Source organism: Chanodichthys erythropterus, chromosome 21, assembly GCF_024489055.1.
Source record: "Chanodichthys erythropterus isolate Z2021 chromosome 21, ASM2448905v1, whole genome shotgun sequence".
Taxonomy (NCBI): domain Eukaryota; kingdom Metazoa; phylum Chordata; class Actinopteri; order Cypriniformes; family Xenocyprididae; genus Chanodichthys; species Chanodichthys erythropterus.
Window position 1 is genome coordinate 14497919 of NC_090241.1, and position 21501 is coordinate 14519419.

Here is a 21501-nt window from a genome sequence, read left to right on the forward strand (position 1 = left end):
AGGTGTTGACTTGTCCTCCAAATTCCCCAGATCTCAATCCAATCGAGCATCTGTAGGATGTGCGGAACAAACAAGTCCAATCCATGGAGGTTCCACCTCGCAACTTACAGGTCTTAAAGGATCTGCTGCTAACATCTTGCTGCCAGATACCACAGCACACCTTCAGGGGTCTAGTGGAGTCCATGTCTTGACAGGTCAGGGCTGTTTTGGCAGCAAAAGGGGGACCAACACAATATTAGGAAGGTGGTCATAATGTGCCTCATCGGTGTACATAAGCAAGCAAAACAATAAATCCCATCAACACTTCCTTTTGGTGCTTTCCTGCTTATTTCTAGAAATCTGATTTGCTAAATCTGTTAGCTTGCCTTTTTTTTTTTTTTTTTTGCTTGATTGTGTTTAGGCGCTTGGATATGAGTTAATTTAATGGAATAATATGATGTATCTTGAAAACATGTAAAAAGTGACTCTTAACTAATAACTTTCTATATTAAAACGGAAGAATCTTGCGTGTTTTGACTTTTGCATGGTTTGTCCCTTTGTGAGACCCGTAGTCATGTTGGAGGTCAGCAGGAGGCGTGTGCGCGTTACATCTACAACAGTTAACAGCCACTGAGTGTCTCCACTCCACCACTTTAGGCTCCAGTAATGCCAATTAATACCGATGCTTATATCATATAGAAACGTCGTATTGCGCTGTGATTTTAAAAATAAACTTGTTTTAATTTTTACATAATGTCAAGCTTATTTAGTGTGACGATTGATGTGGATTGCTGTGGACGCCTGTAAAATCTTGAAGATTATAATCGGGTAAATGCGATCTGACTTCAGAAGTGGGAAATATGCGGAAAGACGTGAGGATTCTGCTGGTTGGAGAACGTAAGTCTCTTATTAATGGGATGTTGTCCTTATTTGTTACGAAATTACCGTAACCTTTAAACAAGTGAATCTTAAATAAATATAACATTTACAGTCTTCCTCTGAAATATTCAGCTTATAGACGGTAGAATTGTTTGAAATTGTCGCTTTGTAACATTAGATGGAATGACAGTTATGGTTGATGACAAGGTTACTGTACTGTCGCATTGCTTCATAACAGTAACATTGAACATAGACATTTGGTTATATTTATGTATGACCGTGTAAGGATGAGGGATAGTGAACTTCCTATAGTATCTAGGCAACGTTTTTGAGCATCTTTATGTTCCCGTTTCAGTCTGAGCTGGGCAAAGTGTGTGAGAGATGCCCAATAATACTGTCTAGGTAGACCACTCACTACATAGAATTTTATCTAAGCAGGCAGCCCACTGTCTTTTGGAAATGCTGTCTTGATAGGCAGCTCACTAGGTTTAGCCTATAGGTTTTCTTGGTAGGCAGCTCACTAGGTATACAAAATGACATCTAGGTTTGCAGCATTTGCAAAATACAAAGTGTAAAAAAATTGAATATTTTGAGGGTTCTTACTCCTGAAGCATTGAAGATCTGTTGTGGTCCATGAAGGCCTGTTTAAAATAAAAGGAAGAATAGGTTAATCTGTGACAGGTTTTATGGAATGCAGAAGGTTGGTAAATATTGCAGTTTGTCACACTCAAATGTGTTTGCCTATCTGAGAAGGAATGTTATTTCTGAGTTTTATGACCGTAATAGTGTTTCATCTGGCTTATGAAATAAATTATAAATTAAAATTGCATGAGGAATTCTCATGTCTAGATTATGTTAAGGATTTCAGGGTTGATCAGGTTGATATGTGGAGATATAGGGGGGGGGGGGCATAAAATAATTTTTCTCATCTACAATATTTTCCTCATACTGTCTTAACAATTAATGTCTATAAAATTAAATATGTCCTGTTTTGTTGACCATTCTGTTGTCTAACATTTCATATCTTTGTCAAACAATTAGCTTTGTTGTTTCTAGCTAGCAGGGTAGCTTGTCACAGGGTGGTACAGTTGGGGGCAATTGTAACACTGCATTACAATTGCCCCAGACACCATCAAAATAGTGTCCAGCATAGTAGGGACATCAAAATAGATTGATAGATTCCAATAATTTAGGAAAAGTGTTTTTGCCTCTCAATCTGGGGATCTATTTTACTGAGTAGGCCATGTTCACAGCATGCCGAGGTTCAGACCAAGGAAAACAGCAAGGGGAGTTAATGAATTGTTCTGGATAATATGGATGTAATGGATATTGAATAGTTTTAACTATATCTATATTCTTTTGAGTTTATTATGGTCATTGGTATTTATAAGAAGATAGTACATGTGTTGTTACAATTGCCTCCGCATGTGGGGGCAGATGTAACATTTGACTTCTAATGTTTCAGTCAATATTGTGACTCTAACATTGCTTGTAAAAACATATGGTGACTGTTAACAAGTAGAACACAGATACAAATTACTGACATAAAAATTGTATCCAAATATTTCAAAAGGTTTTTGAGTAATTACGACATGACCAAAATTTGTTACAGTTGCCCCTGGTCTCCCCCTAATACTCTTTTTGTTTGTCGTTGTGTTTAAACAGCCAAAGTGGGGAAGACATCCCTGATCATGTCATTGGTCAGCGAGGAATTCCCAGTTGTGGTATGTATTATTATTATTATTATTATTATTATTATTATTATTATTATTACAGTCCTTCTAAAAATTATTATTCTCACTACGTTATTATTTGCAACAGTGTCTGTTTCAGTTGTCAGTATGGATCTTTTTGTCATAATAGGTTCCTTACAGAGCTGAGGAGATCACTATACCAGCAGATGTCACACCAGAGAGAGTCCCCACTCATATAGTAGACTACTCGGGTATTAAATAAGCAATTCAGTTAGTGGTCATGTAAAATAGTTCAATGGCTGATTATTGATGATATGATTTAATGATGATAGCAAATACACAACTTTACTGACATTATTTTGGAGTGTCAACTTACACTGTGCAAATAGTGCCAGTAGCCCAACTTGTGGCAAAGACTATTTAAATTAACTTTAGGGGTTGGTGTAAGGGAAGTACTTTAGGGATAAGGATAAGTAAAGTTCCAATAAGGCAGCATATATTATAATATATTGTATATTTAATAAATATACAATATATGAACAGAATATGTTGTTATTATTTGAAAATGTTTTATAACATACTACAGTACACTGTATCTGCCACTATTTGCACTATGCATTAATAATATTTAACACTTTTTACACAAAGAAAATACTTTTTGTTAATTTTAAATAAATATTTTAATTATTATTATTATTTAATGGAGAGGAGATAACAATGTCTTTTTTAAATATTCACAGAAGCTGAACAAACAGATGAACAACTGTATCAAGAGATCTCAAAGGTAAGATATGGATTAACAACACTCAAAGTGATTTTTTTTTTGTTGGTGTTGTTGATATCTTCAGAGAAATGATATTTGCATCCATTTTTAGGCCAATGTTATATGTATAGTCTACTCAGTGAACAACAAGAAGTCTATTGAGAAGGTGAGAGAACTTGATCATACTAGTCTTCATTCTGTAAGCCAGAATAACTTAATCGTTCATTATAATAATTGGTAATTTGATCCGTGATCTGTCTGATAATACAATTTACATATATTTTACTTAAAGGCCCATTCACATCAAGAATAGTATCTATTAAAATATATAACTATATAAGTGTCCAAACCAGCTTACAATAATGTTCTGTTTATTATAAGTAGTTATGCTGCAGATATGTTGCATGCCACTTTAAATGCTCAAGCTCTTTAAAATCGGGTGGATTCTGATTGGCTGTCAATGTTTTTATTATTCATCAACTGGTAGAAATCATTCTAAAAGTGATTCTAACAATATTGTTCCTTGTCATTGTTATAGTTGTGGTGTGGATTCTGATAGAATTAGAATGATTATTAAAACTTTATAGTCGTTGTTATAGTTATCATTATTATCCTTGATGTGAACAGGTCTTTCAGTAGCTTTCAGATTTTGTAAATAATGTAATTGTCACAGGTGACAAGTCACTGGATTCCTCTGATAAATGAGAGAACAGACAAAGATAGCAGGTAAGTACCTGCTTGTATTAATGGTTCAGTGTGCTCCATTGTATGCTGTGGGATCTTCTGGACTTCTGGCCACATGCCATTACAGCAACAGAAATGATTTAATGAAAGCGTTAAGCTTGCAGACAAATACTACTGGTGTTTAGATTAATAGTAAATATAATAATACATTTCCGCTTTCTATAATAAAAAGGAACTATGTGGCAGTTCAATCATTTTTGTTTATCAATAAAATTTATTTTTCACACTGAGCTAATTGGTTCACTAATTAATTTTATTATATATTTTTATGGTAAATAGTGTTATCAGAATGCATTGTTCTCAGTTTGCCTAAAAGAACATACAACATTACGATGTTTTACACACAATTTACATATGATCAATTTCTGTCAATTTTACCACCAGCTAACAATTTGAAATTACGAACACTTTCATGAATCTGAAAATTTACTTTATTAATGCTTTACACAAAAATGATTTTTGCCCATATTTCATGAATTAGGCCCACCTTATGTGACTGTTCTGTTGGTCATCACACATGAAAAGGGGCAGTAGCAAAAAAAACCTAAAAAATAAACCGTGCTATATATTCATGGTTTGCACAGCCTCTTAAAGTCACAATTAAATGGAATTTCTTTCGCAGTCAGTATAATTTCCTCATACACTATATTGCCAAAAGTATTGGGACACCCCTCCAAATCATTGAATTCAAGTGTTGCAATCACTTCCATGGCCACAGGTGTGTAAAATCAAGCACCTAGGCATGCAGACTGCTTCTACAAACATTTGTGAAAGAATGGCTCGCTCTCAGGAACTCAGTGAATTCAAGTGTGGTATTGTGATAGGTTGCCACTTGTGCAATAAGTCTATTCGTGAAATTTCCTCACTACCAAATATTCCACAGTCAACTGTTAGTGGTATCATATCAAAGTGGAAGCAATTGGGAACAAGAGCAACTCAACAACAAAGTGGTAGGCCACGTAAAATCACAGAGCGGGGTCAGCGCATGCTGAGGCTCACAGTGCGCAGAAGTCGCTAACTTTCTGCAGAGTCAATATCTACAGACCTCCAAACTTCATGTGGCCTTCAGATTAGCTTAAGAACAGTGTGTAGAGAGCTTCATGGAATGGGTTTCCATGGCCGAGCAGCTGCATCCAAGCCTTACATCACCAAATGCAATGCAAAGCGTTGGATGCAGTGGTGTAAAGCAAGCCGCCACTGGACTCTAGAGCAGTGGAGACGTGTTCTCTGCAGTGATGAATCATGCTTTTCTGTTTGGCAATCCGATGGACAAGTCTGGGTTTGGCGGTTGCCAGGAGAACGGTACTTGTCTGACTCCATTGTGCCAAGTGTAAAGTTTGATGGAGGGGGGATTATGGTGTGGGGTTGTTTTTTAGGGGTTGTTGGCCCCTTAGATCTAGTGAAAGGAGTTCTTAATGCTTCAGATATTTTGGACAATTTCATGCTCCCAACTATTTGGGAACAGTTTGGGGATGGCCCCTTCCTGTTCCAACATGACTGCACAACAGTGCACAAAGCAAGGTCCGTAAAGACATGGATGAGCGAGTTTTGTGTGGAGGAACTTCACTGGCCTGCACAGACTCTGACCCCAACCTGATAGAAGAGCTTTGGGATGAATTAGAGCGGAGACTATGAGCCAGGCCTTCTTGCCAACATCAATGAGCTTCTAGAAGAATGGTCAAAAATTCCCATAAACGCACTCCTAAACCTTCTGGAAAGCCTTCCCAGAAGAATTGAAGCTGTGATAGCTGCCAACGGTGGGCCAACTCCATATTAAACCCTACAGATTAAGAATGGGATGTCATTAAAGTTCATGTGCACGTAAAGGCAGGCATCCCAAAACTTTTGGCAATATAGTGTATATGTCTATGTTTGTCCAAACTCTGTCCTGGAGGGCCACTGTCCTGCAGAGTTTAGCTCCAACTTGTGTTTAATTGGGGATGGAGCTGCATGAGTAGGATTGGACAGCCCGGTCCCTACTAAAAATAGCCAGAAGCTGTTTGTGTTTACCTTTCACTGTGTGTGTGTGTGTGTGTGTGTGTGTGTGTGTGTGTGTGTGTGTGTGTGTGTGTGTGTGTGTTTGTGCGCATGCATTTGTTTAAGGGTTCCGCTGATCCTTGTGGGGAATAAATCTGATCTGGTTGAACATAGCAGTATGGAGACTGTCCTTCCCATCATGAACAAATACACAGCGATAGAGACTTGTGTGGAGGTATGTCAAGCCATGCATATTCATATTATTTGTGTGCTGAGCAGCTTAATGTCTCCTTATCCCTGACATCTCCTTTAACCATCAAATAGGTCATGTGCATTCAGATTATACTAGTCTGTATGCTGTGTGGATTCCAGTAAAATATTTCATTCCAAAGGCATGATACTCAAAAAAGAGGAAGCCACTCCCCAGAATCTCCACCAATTTTTAGGTATTTTTGAAGTCCCCAATAATCTAATATAAGCTAAATTGAAGTGTACAGAGTAGAGTGTAGAGTGTACATTGCAAGGCAGAGTCAAGGATGTATAAGAAAATAATTTATGGTATTAAAAAAAAAAAAAAGGTGTACTTAAATATGTATCGTCAGGTGAGCTCTAAAATGTAAAGCTGTATTCATTTATTGTTTTACAGAGTTAGTTCACCAAAAAAAAATGAAAATTCTGTCATTAATTACTTACCCTCATGTCGTTCCACACCTGTAAGACCTTTGTTCATCTTCGGAACACAAATTAAGATATTTTTGATGAACTCCTAGAGGTATATGACTCCTCTATAAACAGCAATTTAACCACCACTTTCATGGTCCAGAAAGGTACTAAAGCCATCATTAAAAAAGTTGACGTGACTGTAGTGGTTCAACCTTAAAGTTATGAAGCGATGAGAATACATTTTGTGCGCAAAAACGAAACTAAAATAATGACTTTATTTAACAGTACATTCTCTTTTGTGTTAGTGATGCCCGGGTCGTCTTTTCTTCCAACCCGCGGGTCCCGCTTTTATGAAATTATTTGGCCTGCCCAAAGCCGCCCCGCCCCGCCCCGCCCCGCACCCGCGACTATTAAAAATAGACATACTAGGCATTGTAATGTTAAATGAAAACAGCCTTTATTTCAGCCTGAAAGTGCTTGGAAACATTGCCCTGTAAACTGGCAACAACATGCAATTATGAATATGAACCATAAATCAGGTCATATTAATAACAAGATAATGATAAACATTTTCAACATTTACAAAGCAGCGTTTGTATTCATCTAATAGGCTAAACATTTTTTTATTTCAGATTTGTATAGGCCAACAGTTTACAGCCTACGCTACATAACCACTGAACTTTTGTTTTATTTAACACACGAAAATGTTAATTTAGCGTTTTTACGTTCGCTGTGCTAAAAAAAGATGAGATGACCTGCGCATCACGATTCTTTGTTACTCTCATACGCTGTTTACGTTCAGCACTTCCAGGTTCTATGTCAGAACAGCGGCTTAACAATGTCTTTTGTACCTTTCTGGACCTTGAAATTGGTGGTTAAATTGCTGTCAGATACCTCTCGGATTTCATCAAAAATATCTTAATTTGTGTTCCGAAGATGAACAAAGGTCTTACGGGTGTGGAACGACAGTACTTTAACTATTGAACTTCATGGGTTTAACATGGCACAGGCAATTTCACCTCTTTTGGAAAATTATGTGTTGCTATTTGTTTGGTTCATAGGTGAATTCCTTACGCTTCACTGTAAGGATTTATACTGCATTTTTGTTAATTAATCAAGCTAAAGTCCCATCTCTAGTTTTTAGATTTGCAAAAAGCTTAATTTTATCTGTAACTTTAAATTGTTCAGATAAAAAAAATCCTGTATTCCTATAATTTCTTTGATTGTGTAGCACATTTTAATGTTTAATTTGTATCTTTTCTACCTCTTTTCATAGTGTTCTGCTAAGAATCTGAAGAATATTTCAGAGTTATTTTACTATGCACAGAAGGCTGTCCTTCACCCTACAGGGCCACTCTACTGTCCAGAAAAGAAAGAGGTCTGCACATCTTTGTGTGTGAAATACTTTTTAATATGTATTTGCTTAAACCGTACAGTACTTCATGTATTGTGTTCTGAAGTTTAAGGGTTTTTAATTAATTAATTAATTTATTATTTTATTTTTTTGGTTCACAGATGAGGCCTGCCTGTGTTCGAGCATTGACACGAATTTTTAAGGTGTCAGATTTGGACAACAATGGCATCCTCAATGATTATGAGCTCACCTTTTTTCAGGTGAGATACCTGCTGTGTATGGTATATTTATGTCCTTTTAGGGTGCTCAACACAATATGTGGATATCTTCTAATTAACAGGGTTATATCATTATATTTTAGAGAATTGTTTGCTTCCTGCTTGTTACAACAGTTTAGGGAGAGCCTTTTTCTGCTCCTGCATAGCATTTGTGCACAAAGTGAGGTCCATCATCAAATGTGGTGTGGAAGAGCTTAACTGGCCTCCACAAAGCCAAGACCTGAACCTCTTTGACAACATTAAGAAGAATTGGAACACAGATCCCATCACCAACATCGGTGCCTGACCTCATTGATCTTCCAAATCAGTTGATCTTGAGAAAATCCCTGCATCCATATTGAATCATAATTGTAGCAAGCCTTTGTGGACCAATCTCCTGTAAATCCCAGTGGCTTTGAAATAAATGCTCAACAATTGTATTTGGTGTTTTGGTCATGGAAGTGTATTTGTGAATGTAGTCTTCTTTCTCTCCTAAGGACATGTTTACATATATATATAATATATATATATATATTTATTATACACTTAAACTAACATTTGTTGGTCCTAACCTTTAAGAAATATTTTTTACTCAATATTTTGCCATAAAATTTTGGTTAAGTCAAACCATAACAATATAATCAATCTGAAGAGACAGTTCACCCTAAAGTCAAAATTCTGTCATTACTCTCATGTTATTTCAAACATGCTTTTGTTCATCTTTGAAACACCAAATTAAAAAATACGAAGAAGGTTAAAATTTAAAAGATGAACATTTGATGTGCTCTTTGTATGTGTGCTGCTGATCACTGTTAATAATAAAAGCCTAAATTAAATCTGTTTATTATATAGATTTGTCTTACAATCTCTTAACTTTTGTCACGTCAAAATTGTGGTGAAATGGAATTTCAGTGGAGAGACCGAAATCTTGTATTATTAAAAAATGTCTTTATTTTTGTTTTGAAGATTAACTGAATTCTTACGGTTTTGTATTGATTTAAGGGTGAGTGAATGATGGCATAATTTTCTTTTTTGGATGAACTAACTTTGTCATGTGTATTCAATGTCATTGTCTGTTTCTTATTTATAGAGAACCTGTTTCAACACCCCACTAGCCCCCCAAGCCCTGGAGGATGTAAAAAATGTTGTAAGTAAAAACCTGACGGATGGAGTGCGTGACAATGGGCTCACTCTCAAAGGTAAGGCTGCATTTGTCAAGCTTAACATTTGCACACAGCCCTGTGTTTGCTTAGGAATCTGTCCAGAAAGGAATATCCGGGGCTTCTTATCTTAGCTTTATCTTTAAATCGATCATCATGGCAGTTGTTTTTTTTCCCACAGGTTTCCTTTTCCTACATACTCTCTTCATCCAAAGAGGAAGGCATGAGACCACGTGGACGGTACTGCGGAGGTTTGGATATGATGACGATCTTGAGCTGCATCAGGACTACCTGTTTCCCCCGTAAGAACAACCACTTCCCATCAGTCATTATTTCAGCAAGTCACATTCTCTTTCATGGGTGGAAGCAGCAGCATCTTATTTCGCCTCATACCTGATTTCTATTAATTTGGCTTGTCTGAAGAGACCGTGGTAAATTTTCTGTTGGTTAGAACATACTGTAGATTTATTTTCCCCAGGTTTCTTTGTTTATATTCCCCACAGTTCTTTTTACAGGGTCTTTTTCAAATACAGACCTTTTTACTGGGTCTTAGATTGCATGTTGTAATTTTGTCCTCTGTATAAAAACTTAATAAATTAATTATTTATTACATGTGAGTGCACAGAATACATTTTCTTTTCAGTAAAAACTATAAATAATAAATATAATGTAATCTTAATGTGTCTGTTGATTAACTGCTCCCTTACAGTAATTAAAAACAGGCTCGAACACTCTTAACCTGGAAATTTCATAATCTGCTTTGAACACTCCCCATTAGACTTTTCAGCAATCCCAATTTAATCCAACTATGCTAATCTGCTAATCTTACAGTTATCAACATCCGACTCAATGTTTACGTTCCTACAGGTTAAAAATACCACCAGATTGCACCACAGAGCTCAATCACAATGCTTACCTGTTTCTACAGAGCATCTTTGATAAACATGATAAGGTACAAGTGGTTGATGCTCCTTCACTTCATTTTTCATTTCTGGATGATCAGTTGAATACTGTTTTAAATTAAACTTGTTTTGTATCTGCTTTAGGACAGAGACTGTGCTTTATCCCCTGAAGAGCTTATGGATCTCTTCGATGTTTTCCCCTACGTCCCCTGGGGAATGGATGTGAACAGTACAGTCTGCACTAATGACCAGGGCTGGATCACATATCAAGGCTATCTCTCTCAGTGGACGTGTGTATCAAACATGCCATGTGTCTGTTCAAGAATTCTAGTCTTCTTTAATGTTGTGAATGTAATGATGTGTTTTTAAACAGGAGAATAAATCTCTGTTGATCATTAGAATGTTACCCTGTTGTTCATTACTGTCTGAATGGTTTTGAAATGCTTCATCAGTTTATCAATTATCAATGTTTTTTTTTTTTTTTTAGGTTAACAACTTACTTGGATGTCCAGCGATGTCTAGAATATCTTGGCTACCTTGGTTACTCCATCATTGCTGAGCAGGAGTCTCAGGCATCTGCCATAACAGGTAAGTTCAAAGACATATATTTGCTATAACAAAAAATATATAATTACTACTACTTGGGTATTTTTGAGCCAAAAATGTCTGTATAATCGGATATGCAAAGATTCCATCTTGGACATTTGAACTTGAAAAGTTGTTTAAAAAATGTGAAAATAATGACAGCATTTTCATCTTTGGTTAATCTCTGAGTCACTGAGCCCTCCTGTGGTTGTTAGGATAATTGCAGATGCAGAAATAAAAAGTCAGTAGTCAAGTCACCTTTATTTATATAGCGCTTTATACAATACAGCAGTTTCAAAACAGCTTTATAATAATATACAGGAAAATAACAGAATCCGTGTTGTAAACTTCATAAAATTATGAGACAATTCCTTGACTGCACTGATACTATTTGTGAGGCAGCTGGAATTAAACCACACCTTGTTGCTTACACCATGTTCACCCAGAAATGAAATTTCTGTCATTAATTACTCACCCTCATGTCGTTCCACACCCATAAGACCTTTGATCTTTTTCGGAATACAAATTCAGATATTTTTGATGAAATGCGAGTTTTTGATGAAATGCGAGGTATATGACTCATCTATAGACAGCAATATAATCACCACTTTCAAGGTCCAGAAAGATACTAAAGACATTGTTAAAACGTTGATGTGACTGCAGTGGTTCAACCTCAATTTTATGAAGTGATGAGAATACTTTTTGTGTTCAAAAACAAAACAAAAATAGCGACTTTATTCAACAATCTCTTCTCTTTCATTATCCTTATGAAGGTGACTCAGTAAGCACAGTAAAGGCTTCTGTGTTTACATCTGAATGCCGGCTCAGTATTGGCTAAAGCTGCACATGTGAGCAGCACGACGCATGGGTGTGATGCTGATGCAGGAGCCGACTAATAATAATGAGTTGCCGTTCTGATGTAGAACTTGGAAGCGCTGGACATAAACAACGTATGAAAATGACACAGAAGAGAAGATTATTGTTGAATAAAGTCACTATTTTTGTATGTTTGTTTTGCTTTTGTGCACAAAAAGTATTCTTGTTGCTTTTAACTATGTCTTTAGTTCCTTTCTGGACTTTAGGAGTGTTGAATATATTGCTGTCTATGGACGAGTAATAAACCTTTTTGATTTCATCAAAAATATCTTAATTTGTATTCCGAAGATGAACAAAGGTCTTACAGGTGTGAACTACATGAGGGTGAGTAATTGATGACAGAATTTTGATTTCTGGGCGAACTAACCCTTTAATATTCATTTTAATATTTTTGAATGCACTGACACTATTGGATGAGAACTGAACTGAGCTCGATGGAGACTTCACTGTTTTCTGCAGAGCTGCTTTATAGATGAAATGAACTAATTTAAAGGTGCCATCGAACGATTTTTTAAAAGATGCAATATAAGTCTAAGGTGTCTCCTGAATGTGTCTGTGAAGTGTCAGCTCAAAATACCCCATTGATTTTTTTTTTTTTTTAATACATTTTTTTAACTACCTATTTTGGGGCATCATTAAATATGAGCCGATATAGGCTGCGGCCCCTTTAATTGCTCACGCTCCCCACCCACGGAGCTTGCGCTAGCCTTAAACAGTGCATAAACAAAGTTTACACAGCTAATATAACCCTCAAAATGGATCTTTACAACGTGTTCGTCATGCAACATGTCTAATCGTGTAAGTATGGTATTTATTTGGATGTTTACATATGATTCTGAATGTGTTTGAGGCTGTGCTCCGTGGCTAACGGGTAATGCTACACTGTTGGAGAGATTTTTAAAGAATAAAGTTGTTTATGAATTATACAGACTGCAAGTGTTTAAAAATGAAAATAGTGACAGCTCTTGTCTCTGTGAATACAGTAAGAAACAATCGTAACTTTAACCACATTTAACAGTACATTAACAACATGCTAACGAAACATTTAGAGAGACAATTTACAAATATCACTAAAAATATCATGATATCATGGATCATGTCAGTTATTGCTCCATCTGACATTTTTTGCTGTTGTCCTTGCTTGCTTACCTAGTCTGATGATTCAGCTGTTCACATCCAGATGTTCTGCCCTTGTGTAATGCTTCGATCATGGGCTGGCATATGCAAATATTGGGGGCGTACACCCCTACTGTTACGTAACAGTCGGTGTTATGTTGAGATTCGCCTGTTCTACGGAGGTCGTTTATACAAATGAGATTTATATAAGAAGGAGGAAACAATGCAGTTTGAGACTCACTGTATGTGATTTCCATGTACTGAACTCTTGTTATTCAACTATGCCAAGGTAAATTAAATTTTCAATTCGATGGCACCTTTTAATTGATGATCTTTACAATGGAATTGAATCAATACTAAACTGACTTAAGCTAAACAGTGACACTTTTTTTCTTTTTAGAGCTACTTTACAGCCAAATTGAACTCTTTCATCACTGAATCATTATTTTCCTATTGATTACTGTAAAACTGCTTTGAAACTATTTGTATTGTATAAAGCGCTATAAAAGTAAAGGTGTCTTGGTTATCAGGTGGGAAAAAAAAGACATACCAGGCTGAGTCGGAGACAGAGGTGTAAAGAGTACCTGAAAACCATACTTGAGTAAATGTACAGATATCTTACTGCGAAAATGACTTCATTACTAGTTACAAGTCACCAATTCTAATATGACTTGAGTAAAAGTTTTAGATTATCTGATCTTAACAGTACTTAAAGGCACAATATGTAAGAATTTTGCAGTACAATATCCAAAAACCACTTGGCCAGTGTTATATATTTTGTTCACTTGAGTACTTATAACATCCCACATGTTTGCAACTATTTGTAAATCGTGAGAAAATTGCTATTTTAACTAAGGCTCCAGGACGTGTGAGGAGTCGTCTGTCAGTTACATACCCGTGTTACCCTCGGTTTCCGGTTTTATTTTGTAGAAACCATGGAAACACCAAAGACACTTTAACATATTACATGTTTAATAGGCAAGGGAACAACTGTTTTGATATATTTATAGACGGATAAACTAATTGTTGTTATAGCTCAACATAGTCTTATTGTTTAAATCTTGTTTTCTTTATTTTATTTTATTTATTTTTTGCAAGTACCATGCTTCTTGCCTCAGAGAAAAATACTATTTTTGAAGTAGCTAATCAGATGCAGCTTTATTTTTAGTAACAGCCTACAGCATTTTCTCCATCATAAAATACATTTTAAAATTAATTGCATGCCATTTATCAACACAAGCCATCCAGCATGTAATATAATATTCTAAAATTAATCTAGCTTACTGCAGTGTCAACAAGTGTCTCACAGCAGCTGCAGAGCGAACGCACAGAGTAATGTTATAACATAATTTTCAACACAGTCAAATGTATCTAATATGATAAACAGCATAGACATTATAATGTCTATGATAAACAGAGCTGTGTTACCTCATACTCATGACAGGAAAAGCGGAAGCGGCGCCTGCGACTGGCATAATAAAAGTTCTGCTGCTCGTGCGGTGTGTGTTGCACAATCGCTCCAGTGGCCTTGTTTAGCTCCCACAACACTCAGTCCGGCTCTGTTTCATACTACAGTAACATTAATAATCGCATCCATTAACATGATTTCACCCCGAGTCCTATCCCGGTTATAAGTTAAAGACCACATGTCCCAAAATTCCGCGTTTAAACTTGGTGTCATCAAGCTACGCCTTTGTTTTGAATAGGCCTCTAGCGACCTCTAACGGACAGAATTTTTTACATATTGTACTTTTAAGTATTTTACTCATGTTGAATGTAGGCTCAGTGATGCACTAGTCCTCAACCCCTGAGAGACATGCCAGTAAAAATGAGAAACAGTTGATTTGTAAGATGAGAATCATGTTTATTTTCTAAAGTCAAAATAAAACTGAACACCTCAAAATTGCAATAAATCAAGGTCGACAAAACAGCCTCTTAAACGGCTATAAACTCTCAAGTCTCAGTTAAGCTCAAGTGCAAAAAAGCCATAAGTAAACCACTATCTTTCAAAAAGGTCTTGTCAATATAGCGGATAAAGTCAGTTTAGTGTTGATTCAGTTCAGTTCAATGACTGTGTAAAATTCATCATGACATTATGTATTTTATTTTATTTTAAAATACATAAAAGAGCAGTATGACACCTATGGTGCTGACTGAATGTATCTGCACATGCTAGTGACCCGTGATAAGAAGCTCGACCTTCAGAAGAAACAGACGCAACGGAATGTATTTCGCTGTCATGTGTTTGGACTAACTGGAAGTGGCAAAACTGGTTTCCTGCAGGGCTTCCTTGGCAGAAACCTTGTGGTCAGTTACAAGAAAAACATTTTGTTTAAATGAAAAACCATACAGACCACTTGCCTTCAAATAAGCATTGTGTCTTAATATTGTGACATTTTTTGTTTGTTTGTCTGTGTTATTGTGGAATGAAAAAAGCACGTTACAACAAAGTTAAGTTAGGTTAATGTTAATGTACAAATATACCATTGCTGTTCATTCATAGTATGAACATTAAGTAGTAATTTGTTCATAGTTCATCTCTTGCGCAGTTTTAGATTTCATCAGAGCTACTCTATAGGCAACATGATTTTGAAACATTTTACATGCCCATCTGTGGTATTTCTGATGGTATCATTTGCCTTTTATTCATTAAAAAAAGATGTGACTGTGTAGTTTAGATGTGACATTGTCATGATTGCTGTTTTTTTCCCTAAGATGTTTATTTACTGTCCTTCACAGCATCAGAGGACAATAAGAGAAGAGCATAAATCATATTATGCAATCAGCACTGCACATGTGTACGGACAGGAGAAGTACTTGTTGGTAAATAAATTTGTCTTACAGAATCTTACACATTAGAATTTTTTTTTCAGTCTGGAGCAGTAACTACAGTAACTCTGAACACTCTCTTGGAAAACATAACTGCTTCAAAATTTGTGTTTTTGATATGGGTGTGTGTGATTTACGTTGTAGAGAAAAACGTCCAATTGTTGCTGTTATATTTACCACAGACCTTATTTTTCCTCATAAATTGAAACCCCCCAGAAAAAAACCCTTATGAAAATCTCAAGGAAACAACTTGCCATTTAGTGGCGAAATTAGTCTTCTGGGTTTTGACATCATCCCTGCACCTCTCTATTGCAGTTCCTCAAACCATTTGAACTTACATTATGCATTTAATCCATTTTTTTGGGATCCAAGAGTTCAGATAATTGACCACTATTTCTCATTATTTCTACTATTTATCAGTTTCTCAAAAAGTAAGCTGAATTTTTGATGAAACTTTGTTCTAAGTTTCTTTGTTTTTCCTTCAGCTCCATGAAGTCTTTCCAGATTTTGATTTCCTGTCTGAGACAGAACTTTCATGTGACATTGTGTGTCTGATCTATGATGTCAGCAACCCCTGCTCTTTTGAGTACTGTGCACAAATCTTCAAGGTTTGCTATACTGACACTGATCAGTGTTGTTCTTTTAAACATTGATGCCAATTTGTTTTCCCTCTAAATAAAGGGCAAAGCCAATACTGTGCTGTCTGTTTAATAATAATAGATTAGAGAGCAATAAGTTCCTTTATGACTGTAATTTACTTTTATACATGCTATATTCTGCATGTTATCTGATATTTGTGTTCTAAATGCACATTTTACCTCATTTGCCAGCAATACTTCATGGACAGTAAGACTCCATGTATGTTGATTGCTGCAAAGTCAGACCTGCCAGAAACAAAACAGCAATACTGTATGACTCCACTGGAATTCTGCCGCAAGCACAAGATGCCTCCGCCTCAGTCCTATACCTGTAACACAGCTGCGGCTCCCAGCAAAGACATCTTCATCAAACTCACCACCATGGCCGTGTACCCGTAAGTGTTGTTTCATTATCCACAATTCAGATGTTTAGAGGGTATTTTAACATTTGAAGGACAGTGGAGTTTGCCTCTGCTTATCAGTACTTTTTGGGGGGTGTTTTAACCTTAAAATGGGTTATACAAATGTTTGAGAGGCTGTGGGGAGAGGCAGGTAAAGTGTAGGCCTCATTTCTTGGTTTCATGTTGAAAGGGTGTTTTGTATGAACATACATTCTTTGTTTAGCTCACTGGCAGCATTTAAAAACAGCGTGACCACCTATAGTGGGAAATCTGCTCACCTTCAGTAAAAGTTGATATTTCACATATTTACAATATTTGTAGGGGACTTGCGTGTTTTAAATGGTTTAATTGTTTGTGTAATTGTTTGTACCCCCCAGGATACGTCGGTATTTTGGGGGTATAAAAATGCATGTTACAACATTTTTGCCAAACATTTAAACTCTTTATTCTCTCATAAGTTATTATTCAACAAGTATAAGTAAGTTTAAGTATAATGCCTATTTATGAATATATTAGCCAACTTCTATCATATTTATCATATTTAATATGCCAATTTCTAGGGATGGGAGAGATGGACAAATAAATGTTCCCCAAATCCTGTTGTGTCATATTTGACATTTACATTAACATGAAAAATTGTAAAAAGTTTTAATTTTTAACATTACAAAATAGTGTATGAATAACCAAGTAAACACAAGTTGTTTCAGTCCTGTAAATGTTTATCTTACATTTTCTCTATAAAAATCATTAGATTTCTGAGGAAAAAATACATTACTTGATTAAAAAAAAGTATAAATTAACAGAGGACAGAAGGCATGAAGTAGATTGGGTACTACAAGTTTTTCATATTGATTAATTTATAGGCCCTAGATATTTGTGTATTAAATATGATTCATTAGGCTAATATATTCATAAATAGGAATTATACGTATTGTCCAACAGAATTTTACAAATAATGTTTAGTTTAAGTTATAAAAGGTTGGCTAAAATGTTGTAACACGCATTGCCACACAAGCATTCTTTTTTCAATTAATTTACAAAGTGAGGGAAATTAAAATCAAAAATAAGTCAAATCATGAAATCATATTATTTGTGGCCTAAGAAGATGGAAAATGTGTCTGGCTATCACAAGACCAAGCTCAATTTAAAATTGAACATTGGTCTGGGGAGTCTGCTATGTATTTTCTACTGCACAAGAGGCGTGATCGAGCATTATTCACGCAGTTGGATAGTCCTTCAACCAATCAGATCAACAATCTGGGTGACGTACTTTGCAGAGCGATGTGAAAATTCCAGTTTATATTGTTTTGTAGCATTGATCAGCGGTTTGCAGAAGCAGCAATGGCATTGAGTGATTTTTTTGCAGGTTGTGCAAAAAAAAACATGAAAGTGAGTGGTATTTACACCCACTCGAGCGATTTGTTTACTAAACTAAAGAAGTCATTCAGCATCTTTGCGAGGTTAAAAGGAATTGGATTGACGGTCGTGCTTGCCGTTGCTTCTCTATCGTCATCGTGTTATACCCGCCAATAGCGAGCAAGGTGGATAAGCCAGTCTGTGATTGGTTCCCGCAAAAGTGTAACAGAAGCAGTAGAAATTAATGTATGGGTTTCCAGACTTGAGTTGCTGGGTGAAATCAAATTGCCGGCAGATCAGGCTGGGTTTACCCAGTCTAATGGAAAATAGCAATAAATAAATTTTCTGATTTCTCTTTATGGTCTTGCCATTTTATGGGTTAAAACAAATGACTTTTATCTCTCTCTCTCTGTCTCTCTCTGTCTCTGTTCAAATGGAAAAATCAAATCTCTCTGTTAAAATCTCTGTTCATTTACCACTCTTGTTTTTTTTATATGCAGATAACGATGAAACTAGCACGTGGTTTGGTGATTTACTCAGATAAATTATTTTGCTAAAAACAGAAACCCCTTCTTCAAGCTGTCTGGCTGCAGAGCATCTTATGAGTCAGTTAGTGAAGTCCCGAGCATGTGATATAAATAATATTTTTTCCTCATTTTTTCCTTCATTGTGTAAGACAATAAGAGAGACACTGCATCTTCTGTGTGGAAAGAAAACAACAAAGAATATTACACTCGTTAGTGGTTTAAAAAATCTTGAGAGAACATATAAATTCACAGTGTGCATTTAATCATTTCACTTTTTCACTTCAAGTCTTTCCTTTATCTGTTAACTCGAAAGTACACTATATCCTGTTTCTTAGAAATAGCTCATTTGTCATGTGCTTGTATCTTTTTCTGTGTTGGCAGCCATGCGCGACTGCGCTGCATGTGTACCTGTAACAGGTGCACCTTCTGTCTGTGTCAGAACTTCCTCAACTCTGAGCTTGTCCAGACGGTTCGGACCAAACTCTACACTGTCGTCTTTAGCAGGTTCTCAGGATGGTTTTATCTTGCTTCATTGCTGTTCCTCTATTTTTATATATCTCTTCTTAATTCATCTTTATTCATCCACTTTATTTATCATCCTGATTCACATTCATTTTCTTTCATTTCAGCCTTTTGGTTTGGCCTGATAAACTTTTGACTATATAGACTATATGAAAATGCAATGGAGCTGCTGCAGTTATGACGTTTTGTGGACTCATTTCTGAGTTGGGCTGTAGACTTTTGGATGGATCACCAGGCATTTTTGGATACTATTTCAATTCAGTCCAGTTTATTTGTGTAGCACTAGAACTTTATAAAGAACTTTATAAAGAATAGTGCCTCATAAATCCCCCCAATGAACAAGCGAAATGACAAGGAAAAAAATTCCCTAAGACATTTAGGTAGATGTCAAAAAAATTTTTTGAACCAAGAATCTGGGGATTCTCACACTGGGAAAGCCCACCTTCTCATGCTTTATGCAAACGTGCATACAAACTCAAATGTTTATTTGAGGATCAACAGTATTAATGATAGTATTGGCATTTGTGTGCATGTGTAATTAGACAATGATTATAAAGACTTCTAATAAAATAAACCATGTCATGTGCAAACAGGAGGGATATACCCTTCGCATATACCACATATGACGAAAACAGGTTAAAGCTGGTCTTGAGACTGTCATGGCCAAGGGGACATGTGAATTTGGGGTTGATTTAGTGATTTAAGCACTTTCCTGCAAATTCTACATGCTTCTTAAATTCATTATCTTGTCATCGTCATCTGACTTGCAACTGGTGACATGCAGCAGTTCAGTTTCTCATTCTCACACAAGTTTTAAGTTGCAACAATGATCCAGCTATTACCCTTTTCCTCTCTTATTTCCTCTTCTTAAAGTTTCTTTGTTCTCCATCTGACATTGGCATTTCTTGACTCTGAAATGGTTCTTTCTTCATCTTTTATCTTCAATAGAGTTTTGTAACATTTTAGTGTTGAGCCTTTCTTCATTTCCTGTATATATCCTCCTTTTCATTTGAATTCTTCGGTTTGTCACTTTTCACGCATCATTTTTAGTTTTAACTTGATCTTCCCATATAGAATGTTACTAAATGTTTTATTTGTATTTATCTTAAGTTGTAGCCACATAGCTATAATTAGTATAGTTGTAAAAGTTATAAATGCAAGCTACCAGATATTAATCGAACCTTCTTGTCTTAATTTCTGTTTTGTCTTTCAGACATATTACACATGCTGACCTGAAGAGCTCTACATTTTGGCTCCGAGCAAGTGTTGGTGCCACGGTTTTTGCTGTGTTTGGCTTTGCCATGTACAGAGCCCTCCTCAGATCTCGATGAGCAGACACTAAAACTTACTCTCCTCACTTCCTGTCTACCTTAGATATATCCCATTTGCAGAGGAACCAATAGAGACAGGAATATTTCGTTTTTAAAAAGGAAAGGATAAAGCAACATAGCTGTTATATTTATATTTAATTATCATATTTATTTGAGATGGAAAATTAGAATAATACAAGCAAACTGTAAATATGTATATGAGAGAGAATATTTATTTGTTGCCATGTGAATAAAAATATAAAGCATTCATATTTAAAGCAAACAAAAGCAACACTACGCCCTCACTTTTGTCTCAAACTGTCAAATAAACTGTTAGTGGTCTATGGCCCACTGTTTTGAACCAAAACCAACCAAGTGGCAGATAAGACCGGGAGCCTTGTTGCCTGCTTGTGTAAAGTGAAACTGTGGAAACACTCCATCTTCTAGACTTTATTTGCATGCTTTAATGTTTTAAATAATGTCTGAAGAATGATGTGAAAGTCTTATCAACTGATTTTTTTTCTTTTAAGTTTGCATCTTTTTCCAACCTTTCAATAAACAGGTCCTGCAATAGTGTATTTTGTGAAATCAAATTTTATTTTTTAAATAGAATGTGCAGACAGTGGTAAACTACCACTCTATTCTTATTCAGTTCCACACAAGGGTTAAAAACTAAAACAACAAATAAACATATTGCCAGTGCGTACTTTAGAAATACAGAATACTTTATCTTAATTTAAAGAAGGATGTGTTCTTGCAAATGGTTCCTGGTTGAATATGTATCAGAAAAAAAGTCTGATATAGCTTGTAAATTTTTTATATATATTTATATATATATATATAATGTATATGTATATATATATGTATATGTATATGTATATATATATATAATATATATATATATATATATATATATATATAATGTATATGTATGTATATGTATATGTATGTATATGTATATGTATGTAT

General features: G+C 35.7%; 1 protein-coding gene across 2 annotated transcripts; it reads left to right on the forward strand.

The window, feature by feature from the left end:
• The first annotated feature begins 550 nt into the window (after positions 1-550).
• rhot1b (ras homolog family member T1) lies at positions 551-21469 on the forward strand. Of its 2 annotated transcripts, XM_067373596.1 has the most exons (21): positions 551-642; positions 741-876; positions 2524-2582; positions 2722-2803; positions 3293-3336; positions 3428-3481; positions 3989-4041; positions 6163-6271; positions 7976-8077; positions 8215-8313; positions 9401-9509; positions 9652-9772; positions 10338-10422; positions 10517-10662; positions 10860-10960; positions 15126-15256; positions 15689-15772; positions 16264-16386; positions 16609-16811; positions 19082-19204; positions 20436-21469. In XM_067373596.1, exons 2-21 carry the CDS (start codon positions 840-842, stop codon positions 20551-20553), a joined length of 1983 nt encoding a protein of 660 aa, XP_067229697.1. In that variant the 5' UTR covers positions 551-642; positions 741-839; the 3' UTR covers positions 20554-21469. The 2 variants fall into 2 exon arrangements, with proteins under 2 accessions (XP_067229697.1, XP_067229699.1); XM_067373598.1 differs by lacking the exons at positions 551-642; positions 19082-19204.
• The last annotated feature ends 32 nt before the right edge of the window (positions 21470-21501 follow it).